This window comes from Copadichromis virginalis, linkage group LG5 (genome assembly GCF_057382275.1).
Source record: "Copadichromis virginalis isolate Kocher_CV1m ecotype Utaka linkage group LG5, C_Virginalis_male_GT1.1, whole genome shotgun sequence".
Lineage (NCBI taxonomy): Eukaryota > Metazoa > Chordata > Actinopteri > Cichliformes > Cichlidae > Copadichromis > Copadichromis virginalis.
Window position 1 is genome coordinate 23,307,522 of NC_140622.1, and position 15,792 is coordinate 23,323,313.

The following is a 15,792-nucleotide window of genomic DNA, read 5'->3' on the forward strand; positions in this document are numbered from 1 at the left end:
AATCCATTTGTAGCCTCAAGATAATCACAAAGTGGACCCCAAACAAAAATCCAGCTTTTCCCCCCCACTTAATTTCACCATTATGTTCCTAAAGGCTGCTTTTTTTTATCACCTGTTAACAGCAAGATGGAGCTAGAGCTCGTATTTCACAAAATGCACAACATGGGTTTGCCTCCTAAAGGAACGCAACACTATAAAATGCAGAAATGTCTCACTGGATTCATCCTCCTAAATTTGGTGATAGTGGACCACAGATAGGTGGCAGTTGCGATAATAGGTAAAATATAAATGTCTGCAGGAAATTTGATTTGGTGCTTTGATTTTTCTTTGGTCCTGATATTTATTCACCCAGTATTATCCTCACCCACCCAAAATATTCCATCAGCATCATTTATGCTTTAGGTGTAGTGCTTACTAGCAAACATTAGCGCTCTAGCAACCTAAAGTAAAATGGTGGCATTACTGTGTTTGTGCTTACGGTGATCTCATTGTGAGCATGTCAGTATGCTGCAATTAGCTTTTATTCCAGAGCCTGAGTGCAGTTTCACAGAAAGTCTGTGGCTAAAAATCATATTTAAAATATCAGACAGATATCTAATGTGTTGGCCAGAGGGAATCACTAAATCAGAATGCATCATTTTAAAATCTGTAAGACAGAAAGGTGTAAAACTGGCCTACAGTTAAAATCTCTGCTCACCCAGCCAGATTAAAATTGTGTTTTTATTTAGCGTGTCCCTTAAATAGAAAGTGATTTTTTTATTCACTTTACTTGGATGGTTAAAAAGGGAAAAAATCTGTAAAGAAGGATGTTATGAAATACAGATGGAATAATGGCAATGAGGAATTAAAAATGTATTTTGATTTTTAATGCTATTTACATGAGGTAAAGGTCGGCCTCATCCACAGTGCAGCTCTCGTTGGTATTGTCGTCTAATTAACAGTGTATGGCTCTCAGAGGGGGACTGGCAGGAAGCGAGTGCAGTCAGTAATTAGTCTTCTCTCTCTCCCCAGGACGTGACAGCAGTATTAGCACATGGGGCCATCAGGGAGCCGAATAAAAGCTGAACCCAGATCCTTCCTCCCAGAGGGGGGGGAAAAGGTGCAGCCATCCTGTCGGGTCAGCTGCCGAGCTTCTGAATGCCGGGCTGTGGGGAAACATAGGTGCTGTTAAACAGTTTGTCAATGACAACTTCGCTGTTTCAGTATTTCAAGAAAGCCTTTATTATATGTGGTACCAGAGTCAGTAATTTGTATACATGTTTTTTCCTTGGAAACGAAAATTGCTCGACAGTTGATCCCCACTTAATTGTGGTCTCTGAGCAGGGTGCCTGCCCACATGGGGAGATTTTACCTGATTCACAAGGTCTGTGCACACACCCTACTGTGGCGTTTCCAGGATTATGATCATAATTCATGAACAGCTCTCAAAGACCTTTTACAATTAATGGACCAAGTAAAGCCTGAAGATTTATAGAAATAAAATCGTAAACAAGAACTGAGAGGCAGTCTGAAAAACATTTTCTCTATCAGTATCCGTAAAGTAGCTTTGGTGTACATATAGCAAGGCTGTAATGAGTTTCACTTCCATGGTTTTCTTGCTTCTGGGGAGAGCTGTTAATACTCGCAGATGCTGCAGTGTATGAAGGGCTATATGCACAGTGTAAATCACACAGCTGAATGGCTCTGCTGCTCCACTGCAGTGCAACTACAACTGTCCTTTGGTGGTAAATACATCCAAACCCTTTTGTAATCGAAGGAGCTAACTCTCTCAGGGCTTGTAGTTCAACAGCCACTGCGATCATCTGTTTTTTTTTAATTGTTTTTACTCAGATAAGGAAATTTATCTACAAAAATCCAAATCTGTGTTTTGAAGGTAGTTAATTTAGTAGTTTTCCAAAAAACATTTTTCTTGTATAGGCCTTGGCTGAAGAAAGAAGCTCCATATTTAAGCTATTTAAGTATAGAAATCTCTCTTTTTTTTAAAAGAGAGATTTCTATTCTTAAATAGGCCATAAAAGAATAACAGTTATTTGATATAATATATTTGAGACCCATGTCCGCACATCTGCTTTTTAACTTCTTAGTTTCTACACATTCTCTGTCTCACCGCACATTTTGATGCTTAATTCATTTCCCTGCATTTTAAAATCTCCTTTTCTTATATAGAGCATGTCCAAATGCCTGGCTGATACCGTATATGTTACATCATTTTGTAGTCTACCATTGCCAGACTTATTCTGGGCTGTGTTCCTGTGCATCTGACAGATTGCATGAAAATGGGATGAGCTTAAGTACTGTCTCTGACTTTGACTTTAACTTATCACCTAAATCATAAGGAAGTGATCTCTTGGTTTGAGCACACGTGACGGGCATGAAAGAGCACGGAGACACCGTGGCAAATGTCTACGCTACCTGCAACATCATATGTGAAAAGGAACAGGCACCAGTGGCAGAAACTAATTTTGGTGTTCTCTGGGGAAAGGGATGTCAAAACAGGTCTCACTAAAGGACCCTCATGCAGTTTGGTTCTGACAGTTTGGACAGAAATATACACATGAGTATCCTGCAGGAGGTCATTATGTTGGGTTCTTGCAGTCCCCTTCCTGATCCTCTTCACACAAAGAAGCAGATACTAGTCCTGCTGCTGATGCCCTTCTACAGCCTTGTCCAGTTGTCCTTGTGCAGTGGCCCATCTCCTGATAACACCTCCACACTCTTGAGACTGTGCTGGGGGAGAGAGCAAATCTTCATGTGATGGCAGGTGTGGAGGAGCTGGACTATGTGTCCAACATGAGTGTGCTGCAGGTACTGTCTCAGCAGTGAGAAGAACACTAGCTATAGAAAAGTCATTCAGGTGGGATACAGAGAGAGCAGAGCTGGTCTGTGAAAACTATTCCTTTTTGGGAGTTGTCTTGTTGTTGACTTCCCAGTGTACCTGCTGTCACCTTCTTAGAGAGAGTTCTCAATTTAGCACCATATGTGTTCACTGCATGCGTAAAGTGTAGAGCTTGTCACAAAAACTGGCTTGCAGGCCGCTGTTCATGACTCTACTGCGTTATGTGTGCCTAATGCCTGATGCCTTTAAGTTCCCATTTAGCACAGTGTTTACATCAGTGTCAGCTTTAACATTAATTTGTCACAGTACGCGTTTCAAACTGTCATAGCAGAAAATCAGAGGTGTAATTAATAACATAAATAGTGATTTTATTAAATTTTATGACTCAGTTCCATTCCGGCTCTTTTTTATGGCAATGTGTGAATGGAGAGAAGGCATCGGTAATATTATTGGTTACACGCTAATTACCACAGCATGGTGTATTATAAGGTCCAAGGACTGTAAATACAGAGGAGTGGATTAATTGGAAGAATAGATCAAATATATGTCTTTATCCAATCACGTTACATATAAAAAATAAATAAATAAAAGAACTATACCCACCTATCCTTGGGTAATAAGAAAGTTCAGTCCTGGTCCTTGCATTTCAAGCTGCTAGCTGCTTTCAACAAGATGTCCAAATCCTCAGTGGAAGGAGTGTGTTTCTATTTCTGCACGATGGCTTTCTCAGAGGCAATTATGACTCTTGTCATAGTCCATTTCTTTGCAAATTACTCACAAATTCCATCCTTCTCATCAAGTTTCTCATTAAGAAAATCTCCTGTTAAATTTCATATTACATAAAAGACATAAACCCTTAGTACAGTTAGGATATTCCAGATCAGCTCCCCCAGTGACAGAGTTCCTCGTTGATGTGAGTCTTCCACTTCATGTTGTAATTCCTCCAAAAAGGAATTATCTCCACTCCCACGTCTCATATGGGTGTGGTTTGTTTCACACCCACACACAAAAATGATGGGGGGAGGTTTTTTTCTTTTTAATATGGCTAATAAAATCAAATCAAATGGTCATCTGTGTAAATAATTGTTATGCCTGGATTGATTTAAAAACCAAAACAAATACTGACTGAATTGTCTTGCTCAACTAATGAGCCGCCCTGCGTGGCTGCCACCAGAGCCAACACAAATGAGGGTTACTCATGTCCAGGCATCCAATCTGATTCTGAACTTTTCATCCCAGAAAATCACCCTAAGCTGTTCCTTGATTAAAATTCTGTTAAAGGTCAAGTACCAACAAAAACAAGAACTACAATGTGGGTCTATCTATGATGGACAGGATGCACAGCATACAGACACCAAGAACACAGCAAAGCTCTGCCCTTTATGTTTAAAGGCTTTCATGAACAAGCTATTTGTTCAGTGGGGATGTTTCAGTGAGACTTTTCAAAGAAGTAACCAGAACTCTCAGCGAGCACAACCACACCCAACTCAATGGCTACACTAAAACTTGCTTGCATGCTTTATAATGTTTTTATTACAAAATGCTGACATCAGCCTGTTTTTATTACACTGATGGCGTCGTTGTGATGTTGTATTGAAGGTGTGTTGTACAGCTCTCTACACGCTTCTTCATATGATATGTTACTTCATATGATTTCATGAAAGTTTTTTACAAGTCAGTTTTGACCATGGCTGACGATAATAGAGGTCAAGGTCTTAGCCAATGCCAGCCTAGGTACTCATGTCCCCCAAGGCTTAGTATATTGCTGTAAAGTTTTAAAGATGTGAAGTTTAAATATGAAGTTTTACTGATTTTCGTATTTACTGTGACCTTGACCTTGACCTTGACGCAGTTTTCACCTAAATTAAATCCGCTCCAACTGTTATTAGTATCTACCGTCATACAAAATTTAAAAATGATAGTTCGAATGAGACTGTATTCTAAACAATACTTTAATGAGTTCATTCTAAAAAGTTCCTGGAAATTCAAAAAACAGCCCCAAGCATCCTTAATTTACCCTGTAGTGCCACTGTTTTTTGCATCTCTTCCAGTGTATAACACTTCAGTAGTCCTTACTAGATAAAGATTGGCTCGTGTACAAAAAGCTTGTAGCAACAGAACATCCACAGATACTCTCCTCTCCAAAACACACTGTACAAAAAATAAAAACCAACAAGGAAGTATTGAGATTATCTTCTTTTAAACCTAAGTTTTTACTCTCACGTGGGTAAATTCCTTCTTCTTTCGGCTGCTCCATTTATGGGGTGCCACAGCAGGTCATCTGCCTCGATGTCATCCTCCTCTGTCACGCCAGCCCTCTGAATGTCCTCCTTCAGTACACCCATGAATCTTCTCTGTGGTCACATGTCCAAACCATCTCAAACTCGCCTCTCTAACCTTTCTAACATCCTCTGATGTACCCATTTTACTTCTGTCCATCCTGGTAATTCCCTATGAAACTGGAGCATCTTCAACACTCTTACTTCCAGCTCGACTTCCTGTATTTTTGTCAGCGCCACTGTCACATGCAGGTCTCACTACCATCTTGTAAACCTTTCTTTTCCATCTTGTTGCTATTCTTCTGTCACAAATTAACCCTGACACTCCCCTCATTCTACCCTGGCTCTACTTTCTTCTTCACCTCTGTTGTGCACTGTCTGCTGCTCTGGATGGCATTTAAACTCACCTTCATTCCGCTGCTCTTGCAGAGGTAGGTAGCAGGCAATGTTTCAGGATGCTGTACAGTTGATATATGAAGGAAAATTAACACAAAGGCAAATATTAGATGAGATCCGTTTAGCAGATATTTAAAACTAAATGATTAATCCCCACTTTTAACTTCTAACACCTTCAGCATTAACATGTCCCACTTTGCAACAACCCATATATACTCTTTGTCTTTTATTTCAATTTTGTGGGACATGGTCACACTATAAAATGATCACAGATGGTTTTATAGTGTGATATTTAAAAAGAGTGGTTGAATTTTCTCACAATTTTAATGGTTACATTAAAAAGTAAACAGCAGCTAAATTAAATGAATGATCAAACATAACCCCACTTTTTTTAATCTAGTCATGCGTGACCATGACTGGGTCTCCTGTGGACTGGGGCCCAGTTGGTAAACTGGACCCCGGGGGAGTGAAACGGGAGTTAGAAGCGTCTTGATTTTTTTACATTCAGGGACCCTTCAGTACCTGAAGTGTTGCGTCTTCCTCTAAATAGAAAAACTAAATTTATGGCAGTGACAAATCCCACGTGGCTCCTCAGAGATAAATAAAGCCAAACTAGATTCTTCTCCTGCTTCTCTGTTGCCTGGTGAGCGTGAGCGCGCACGGATCCACGGGCTGCTGATGAGAGAGAGAGAAAGAGAGAGCGGGCGTGGACGCGCCGGCCTGTGTGTGATTGTGGTGTTAGTGCTCGTGGTGGTGTGTATGTGTGTGGGAGCAGGAGGGGAGACTCTGCAGTGTCTTGGCAGCTGCATTAGTGCATCTCCCACCGTCCGCGATGCCTTCACGGCCAATGCCTGCCTCCTCCGCGTCCACTTGACGAGAGAAACCGAGATGAAGTCGTCGGGAAACTGAGCCTGACGTTCACACATTGCTCGCTGTATGCCCCGGAGACAGTCCGGAGCGCTTCATTCACGCAACGAGAGCCCGTGACGAGAATTTTTAATGGAAAATGGCGATAGGCGAAAGGTCTTGCAGCATCGTCTGCTTGCTATCTATCCAGATTATCTTCATTTTCAGCGCATCGTGGCCTGGAGCGCAGGGTCTCTTCCCCCAGCAATACACGTAAGTAACCCTCAGTGAAAACGCAGCCGGGCTCCGATGAGAGACAACTTTGGGCTTGACCACTTCGCTTTGCCACCAGGAGATACTCCAGTCACCCTGCATGCTTTATCTTCTGCTGTTATGTAATTTGACAGGGTTGGCGATTACATCAATGTAAAGGCAGGTTATTTAAAGAGCTGGAAGGTGTAGTCCACGCTATGATATATAGGGGTATATAGGTATATTTGTAGGGTTAAATGAGCAATCATATTTCAGTGTTCCTCCCAAGCAGAAGACCCCATACTGTAAGTGTTTGTACATCAAGTTAGGCAGAATTAGGAGCATCTGGCAAATGATTAATCCTCCCTATTACCATATGATGAGTTAGAGTCTTCATCTGATGTTCTGCACAAATAGGATCTGAGGGTTTTACCCAATGGACGACAGTGAATATTAACTTTGACTTTCTCAAAAACCTGTTTAAAAACAAAAAACAAACAAAAAATTAAAACTGCAAGGACGTACAGGGAAGTTTAAGGTGAGCTAGACTGTGGCTTTAATTAGTTGAGCTATTTGGAGAATTTCTATTTGACATGCAACATTAAGTCTGTGCAGTCATAAAACTGGTAAGGCTCTTTTCCTTGTTTCCCCTGTTGTTCTTGTGCTCCACTAAGTGCTAGATCTTTCCATGATGGCTTGAAAAAAAAAATCATCAAACAGTCCTATCATTTCCTACAACCTCTTGAGGAAACCACACTGTGCACTGTACAACACAAGTACTCAAAGCTCAGGAGTAGCCTACTAGTACCATGCCTACTATCTAGCACAGCAGAAGAAAGGTGTGGTTTTACTGTGGCTTCTTGCTGAAGGCTGCATTCGAAATACCATTTCCCCTTGTTTTTCAATCAATCTCCTGCCCAGTTCTTCAATCCTAACCTTTAACCCGTTACAGTTAAGTACAGCTGGCACTTAACTTGAGACTATCTGGGCCCAACTCCAGGCTCAGCGATCGGGCTGCTCAGGAGGGAGGAACAGGCCAGATGGTCCACTCATCTCCAGGGCACATGCTGAAGAATTTCTGGCCAATCACAACTGGAGATATGAGGTTTATTTACCAATTAGAAAAGAGGGGTCTATTCTATAAACCAGTCAAGTGTGGGCGTGTGCATATGTGTGTGTTTTATGATGAAATGGGTTATTTCAAGCTGCTGCTTTCTCCTCCTCCTCCTCCTTTCTGCTGCTTTTTTCTGCTGAGTGCTCTGAAACAGCTCCATATAGTCTTGTGCCCTGGGTCGCTTCGGCTAAGCTAAATGAAGCGGTGTTGCGACGCTGTAGAACAGCTTCTCATTCCAATTAAGAATTAATACTGCAGCAGCGTGGATTTATACCACTTCTCCCTCTCTCGCTTTGCTCTTTCTCCTCCCACCCTTTCTGTCTTGATACGGCCTCTCCCTGCTGATAGATAGATAGATAGATAGATAGATAGATAGATAGATAGATAGATAGATAGATAGATAGATAGATAGATAGATAGATACTACAAAAAATATGTGTTTTTATAGTAATAGCCTGCCATGCTGCAGGCATTGCAATCTGCCTTCCTCGTGTTCTGACATCTAGAACATCAATGGGGGAAAATCAAATATTTTTTTATGTTATTTTATTGCAGTTATTCTCAGACTGCAAAGGAGCTCATGACCTGTAAAAGTTTACATTAGAAATAAGTGTTTTGAGAACATTGATCAAAATGCCTTTGTTAAAGTACTCAAATTCAAATCGGAGGTACTTTCACTTTATTCAAGTACAACCTTTTTTTGTTTTGCATCAGATTTCAGCTTCTGTTATTTACTACTGCTATATTTGAAGCTTGACCATAATAAAATCATGCTAAAAGTATTTTGCTTAGTGGATGAAACTTTGCATAAACCTTGCCTATGGCACAGTGGGTCCCAACGTTTCTACAGCATACACAAATATTCTATACAAATCCCACAATCACATTTATTTTTACATTTAACACATTCATACTACAGAATTGAATGTCAGGTTAGAGTGGTGTGTCACAATACAATGAATCAGAGAGCTATACTATAATAATCATAGTGTATGTATGTTTGCATGAATAGCATGAATAAAACCTCCTGGAAGTATCATGGTTATATCGTTATTTTTGACTTATTTTGGCTGCAGCGATGAATTTAATGAAAGTCTAATATTATGTCATCACTAATATGGCACATATGACACCTTGAATGGGGCTGTTTTTCACAGCGAGTACTTTTGTTTTGGTGCCTTTATGTACTTTTTATGTACTTCACCTATCACTGCAAAACCATGTGTAATATGCAACACGTGGAGTTGTAACAGAGCAGAGAGGAAATCTTCTTTTAGTTAAATCCACAACGCTGATCTTTCTCTCAAGGCCACTGCTGGTGCTGCACTAGAACTCAGTGTCTCGAGTAGCTTTGTGTTTTTGCACAGCACATGAACAGACATTAAAGGAAGCAGGCCATGTGTTAACAAAGCCAGGTACTGTTGTCAAAAGACGATTTTTAGGAGCAGCAAGATATGAATAGAACTGAGCAAGCATCAGTAATGGCGGATAAGACAGTTTATGAGCAGCATAAAAAGAGGCGGGTTGCAAAGTGGCAGTCAGCTTGTCTCTGTCTGATTTAATTACTGATTTCCAGTAACCCAAACCATAGATAACCATAGATAGAAGGATAGATAGATGCTTTATGGCTTTTCCGTCTGCTCCTTATACCCCACCTATGGCTCAGCTGTTCCTCTCAACCTTTTGCTCTCTCTGCTGTAAGTGAATATGGGTCACATCATGTAGTGCTTCTCTATCTGTCTTCACAGTGTTGTGTGACTATAGCCGGTAACAGAGTAGAGGCACAAGAGTGCTTTGCTGTGTAGCCCCTGTACTTGGTTTTCTGATGTCCCACAGGGCTTAAGAGGAAGTGGAGCACACAGTCAAAAACTTTAGTGCTTCAGCGGCACTGAGTCACGGGGTCGAAGCTGCTCTGCAGTCATGTAACAAACCTAATTTAGACACAACTTTTTGAGGGCATTTTAACTGAAACTGTGAAGAAGGAAGCTTGGTGTCTTCAGTAAGCTATATGCCTTATTTCAGAAAGACATTAAAGTTACATTTTAGAAACAAATATTTCCTTTATGTGGAAAAAAAAGTTAACTTTTAGTCGGTTTGTGGGTACAACTGGACACCAGTCCCCTATATGATTGCTTACTGTGCTGTCTTCAGCTAGTTGTGAGGAAAATGTGGAGAAATGCACAGTTGTCAGTCCAAAATGGTAGCATGAGAAAAGCTCAATTTTTGGAGCCGGTAGCAGCTGTTGTCAAAATTTGGATGTGCCAGAAACTCAGGATAGTATTCTCTCCACTGCAGTAAACCCGATCTGCAAAGATTTTATAATAACACACAACAGACTAGCCAGCACAACAAAGTGTGCACTGTTTTTTTGTGTAAAGTAAATAAATAAAATGCTTTGTAGCATTTTCCGTAAAAAGTGTGATAAAAAAGTGTTTTTATCCAGGTTTGAGTGTTGCAGAAAAGCCACATATTCATAATGCTGATTCTTTTTTTTTTAATCTATGAAGATTAACCCCACACATTTGTTTTAGCAAATGTCAAAACATATGGGATGCAGATGGAGGACGTGTGTTAATGAAGCAGTCATGGCATCTGACATGCTTCAGCTTTGGGATTGCTCAGTGTGTTCATGATTGTAAACATGATATTGTTTTGCGCCATGTGACATTTAAGCAACCTGTAGGATTGCTGGGATTAATGTAACTGATTGCCCAATTTATAGGTGCCTTTTAAAGAAATCCTAGCATCTGCGACAAAGTCTTTTTGTCTGCATCTACTTTGCTACCCCTGCCTTTGGATTTGCTCCTTTTACAGTTTTAAATGAACGAGAAAGTAATCATTGCAACAGATTATGCATACAGAGTATCTATTTGTAGTCTGGGTTGCACTGACCAATCACATGCGAATGAAGCAATTTAGCTTTTAGTGGCTCTCCTCTAAAATGCATCTGCATTTGGAAGCAGTCAGTAATAATGACTGGTGCAACAGCAAGTGTTGACATGGCATGGATATCTGCTGGTTACACCGGAAGCCCTGAAAAATGGACCACTGCCTCCAAAGGCTGAGTCAGCAGACAAACTGACTGTTTTCCAGACTGATGACAAAGTAGCTAAATGCAAAAACAAACAAACGATATTTTAATAATATTCAAGATATTTTCAGTTAATCAAATTAATGTAATCCAGATTTAATAGCACCAGCAAATTGAGAACACTTTGGAACAGAGTGCATTTTAAAGGCTTTATTTAAAGCGTTAGATATTTTTCCGATTGCATCCCTCTATAGAGAGGGAAAAGGAAAGTGTGCATGCTGTTTCTCTTTTCCACAGCACGCCTCGCTTATTTCTATCACTGCCTCGAACGCCTCAAGGTAAAAAAGAAATTCACTTTCAAATGGATCAGTGTGAAGACATGTCAGGCATTCAGTCTTATAATAATCTTAAATGGGCCTTTAAAGTGATACTCTTGATGTTGCTGGATTTGAAAAAAAAAAAGGTTATATCTTAGTTTCTATACACGGTTCCTGTAGCTGGGCACTTCCCAGAAACCCAGAAGTAAATTATCACTTCAAATAAAAGAATGTGAAAATGTCTCGCACCGTATTAAGAGCTGTCTGATCTTCATCAGGTCTGGGCGTCCTCGATTTCAGCTGGGCTAGAAAAAAGAAAGAAAAAGAATCCTTTGCAGCATCCAAAAAGCTGTCTTCCTGTGAATTCGGGCAGTTGAGTGAAGATTTGTGGCTTGTCCGACAGCAGAAACAAGTCCAACAAGACTTTAATCAGTGCTGTTGTCTTGTAACTCTGCTGGAAGCTGTCTGACTGATAATGAATCGACTCTCTGGGCACTTACAGGTCTGATTAATTGATTTCCTGGTTTGACTTATTTAGGTAGAAACTAAAATGAATATTTCATCTCCAGAAACTTTTCTTAAATCTGACTGAAGTGAAGTACAGGATTGCAGGGGAATATATAGTAAGATAGTCAGAGCATAACACAAATATTGTGTTGTATATTATATGGTATAATAACTATATAGTATATAGTTTAGTGTATAGTCTTTTAAAGCATATTTTTACATTTATGTAGTAATGGTTGACTGCAAAATTTTGAAGGAAACTGATTTTTATACTGCAGGATCCCTCTTTTGTTCAGGTAGGTTGTGTAGGATTGGGTGCCGCTTTGAAATCGCAGCTTGCGATGTGATTATGTCACAGTATTTATTATTTAAAATGGAAGAGCACATGCTGTGCTATATTTATGATATTGATTTAAGTGCAAAATTCTTATTTTAAATGAGTAGTTGAAGGAAGGCTGTATTTAGTTAAAATACATTTGTGGAATAGGATAACATATTTAGTCACCCTAAAAGAATTCAGCACACGTAGTAATGGAATATCTTGAATTTCATAAATCTGGTCCTTCAAGTGTTTTCCCCCTCCTTATTCTCTATTTGTGTTTCTCATTTGTAAAAAAAATAATAAATAAAAAATCTTCAATGTAATAAGTGCAGAAAAGTCCAACAATAATAATAAAAAAAGTACTATGTACTTTGAAACTTGAGAGTCCAATCAGAGGTGTGAAATCAGAGGTGTGATCCAATCAGAGTAGTAGCAAATTCAAACTAATTTGTTGCTGTCCTTGATAACACTGCGCCAAACTCCAGAATTTACCCCAAATACAAAAGTTAGCTTTTAATTTAATTAATCCACCTGCAAGGTTTTTTTTGTACCTCCAACTCGTAATCAGACATCAGCCAGTGAACTGTGAGTTTCATATCCATTCAAACTGTAGAAGTGCTACATTTTAGCCACTTTATTACCTTGATGGCAAACATGATAGGTCTGTAAATAAAGTGATAATAATGTGACCATTTAGTATAAAGATATACTAATGTCTCATGCAGAAGGTTTCCTTAAGCTCTCCCTCAGTCTGCTCATATTTATCTACATGAATTCCATTTAGTAGGATTGTATGAAAACAACTGATAAATTATTTAGTGTGTTAGGCTTTGAATGTTAACGCTGCAAGGAACTGTGGAGCGGTATTATTCCTTTTCATTTCCTATTGTGTAGTTCAGTGTATCCTAAATGCTCAAGGAGATAAGAAAGGAAATGAAGCCCCTTTCCTTAGTATTTAGAGAAAAGAGTGACACTTAGATATTTCCATGTCGGTTCAGTCAGTTACAGTGGGGCAAAAAAGTATTTAGCCAGCCACCGATTGTGCAAGTTCCCCCACCTAAAATGATGACAGAGGTCAGTAATTTGCACCAGAGGTACACTTCAACTGTGAGAGACAGAATGTGGAAAAAAAATCCATGAATCCACATGGTAGGATTTGTAAAGAATTTATTCGTAAATCAGGGTGGAAAATAAGTATTTGGTCAATAACAAAAATGCAACTCAATACTTTGTAACATAACCTTTGTTGGCAATAACAGAGGTCAAACGTTTACTATAGGTCTTTACCAGGTTTGCACACACAGTAGCTGGTATTTTGGCCAATTCCTCCATGCAGATCTTCTCGAGAGCAGTGATGTTTTGGGGCTGTCGCCGAGCAACACGGACTTTCAACTCCCGCCACAGATTTTCTATGGGGTTGAGGTCTGGAGACTGGCTAGGCCACTCCAGGACTTTCAAATGCTTCTTACGGAGCCACTCCTTTGTTGCCCGGGCGGTGTGTTTTGGATCATTGTCATGTTGGAAGACCCAGCCTCGTTTCATCTTCAAAGTTCTCACTGATGGAAGGAGGTTTTGGCTCAAAATCTCACGATACATGGCCCCATTCATTCTGTCCTTAACACGGATCAGTCGTCCTGTCCCCTTGGCAGAAAAACAGCCCCATAGCATGATGTTTCCACCCCCATGCTTCACAGTAGGTATGGTGTTCTTGGGATGCAACTCAGTATTCTTCTTCCTCCAAACACGACGAGTTGAGTTTATACCAAAAAGTTCTACTTTGGTTTCATCTGACCACATGACATTCTCCCAATCCTCTGCTGTATCATCCATGTGCTCTCTGGCAAACTTCAGACGGGCCTGGACATGCACTGGCTTCAGCAGCGGAACACGTCTGGCACTGCGGGATTTGATTCCCTGCCGTTGTAGTGTGTTACTGATGGTGACCTTTGTTACTTTGGTCCCAGCTCTCTGCAGGTCATTCACCAGGTCCCCCCGTGTGGTTCTGGGATCTTTGCTCACCGTTCTCATGATCATTTTGACCCCACGGGATGAGATCTTGCGTGGAGCCCTAGATCGTGGGAGATTATCAGTGGTCTTGTATGTCTTCCATTTTCTGATGATTGCTCCCACAGTTGATTTTTTCACACCAAGCTGCTTGCCTATTGTAGATTCACTCTTCCCAGTCTGGTGCAGGTCTACAATACTTTTCCTGGTGTCTTTCGAAAGCTCTTTGGTCTTGACCATGGCAGAGTTTGGAGTCTGACTGTTTGAGGCTGTGGACAGGTGTCTTTTATACAGATGATGAGTTCAAACAGGTGCCATTCATACAGGTAACGAGTGGGGGACAGAAAAGCTTCTTACAGAAGACGTTACAGGTCTGTGAGAGCCAGAGATTTTCCTTGTTTGAGGTGACCAAATACTTATTTTCCACCCTAATTTACGAATAAATTCTTTACAAATCCTACCATGTGGATTCATGGATTTTTTTTTCACATTCCGTCTCTCACAGTTGAAGTGTACCTCTGGTGCAAATTACTGACCTCTGTCATCATTTTAAGTGGGGGAACTTGCAGAATCGGTGGCTGACTAAATACTTTTTTGCCCCACTGTAGGAACCTTTCCAGGCATAAAAAGACGATTTGACTCCAACCTAATTATTTTAGTCATGAATTAACCTTTGTGTGTGGTAGGTGGACTGACAGTATAGAAGTAATTAGTGATATATCATCTCTAAACAAGTGCGTTTTCCCCTAAAGAACATTTTTAATGTTTTCAAAATAGCTGTCCCCAATGTCAGAGCATCAATGTTTACTTTTCTTTCATGGGCAGTACTTGTCAATTAGGGAAACTCCACATGGAGAGGCGGAGGAGGTGTTGAATTGAGGTCCGTGGCCCTTTCTCACATAACAAAGCACTCAAAACGGAGCAGCCCACTTCAGACAAATTCATGCTTCATTTGGGTTAAGGGAGGGAGCCTGCATGATGACCATTTAACCCACCCGTGTATCAGACGTATCCCAACATGAGTCATATGGTCTTTGTGCTAGGGAGCAGTTTGGACACCTTTAAATGTCTGATGTCTGTGTCCTGAAAACAAATTCTGAAAAATTCAAGGCTGCAGTAGATGTGTGAAAACAGCTAGAGATTTGTATATGCTGAATGCGTATGCAGAAAATCAAAATCAACAAAATCAGTAGGATGAAAAGTAGAGAAGGTTTGGTGCCATTTCTGTGTTTTACATATAGTGTATTTAAATGTTTTTCCCTTTCAAACACTATGTAACACCATCAAGGTCAAATTTAAGGTCAAACCTGATCATCACTGGCTTTTATTCCACAGTGTCCCAGGTTTTCAGTTTTGACTGCTTGTTTTGTGTTTCACCTTTAATTAAATATCGTCCGGTCTCATGTGAGGATTACACTGGATACATATTAGATTGGATCATGGACATACAGGGAATACTGTGTGAAAGTGAGCCCGAGAATACTCCTCCCAACAGTGTCTGTTTAAATCTGACAAATAGTGTCTCTGCTGTATTGATACGAGTATAGGTTTCTGTTTTTTGATCGAATAGAAAATAATGAATGAAGTTTTAGTTTATTGGGATTTCTTGGATTAACCAGTCCGCATCTTGAAACGTTACTAGGGAAGACACTGAGTATGTGAGTGTAGCTTGTAGTATAAAGCACTTTCTCCAAAAGTTGATTCTGTTCATCCGGACGTGGCGTTTTGTGGGAGAAACGTTTCGTCACTCATCCGAGTGACTTCTTCAGTCTCAGCTGACTGCAGGTTTCCCCAATCTTATAAACAGTAAGATTGCCCATTGTTCCTTCAGTGGGCTGGTGTCAGTCATTATGCAAATTTCATTGATAGTTTGTGGCTATAATGTTGC

At 40.2% G+C, this 15,792-nt stretch overlaps 1 protein-coding gene and 1 long non-coding RNA gene across 3 annotated transcripts in view; one reads left to right on the plus strand and one right to left on the minus strand.

Moving 5' to 3' along the window:
* Window positions 1-695: 695 nt before the first annotated feature.
* On the minus strand, window positions 696-6,178 carry LOC146709734 (uncharacterized). The gene is made up of 3 exons (XR_014920478.1): window positions 6,034-6,178; window positions 5,523-5,573; window positions 696-1,145 (listed from the first exon to the last, which is right to left on the minus strand). It is a non-coding gene; the product is annotated as an uncharacterized LOC146709734 (long non-coding RNA).
* A 71-nt stretch (window positions 6,179-6,249) lies between these two features.
* The window catches only part of LOC146709735 (voltage-dependent calcium channel subunit alpha-2/delta-2-like), a 42,782-nt gene continuing 33,239 nt past the window's right edge, over window positions 6,250-15,792 (plus strand). Inside the window, exon 1 of one of the 2 annotated variants that reach the window (XM_085456837.1) lies at window positions 6,250-6,630. In XM_085456837.1, the coding sequence (XP_085312963.1) occupies window positions 6,518-6,630 (113 nt within the window). In that variant the 5' untranslated portion in view covers window positions 6,250-6,517. The remainder of the gene's footprint in view (window positions 6,631-15,792) is intronic. The other variant, XM_085456838.1, reaches the window with a different exon arrangement.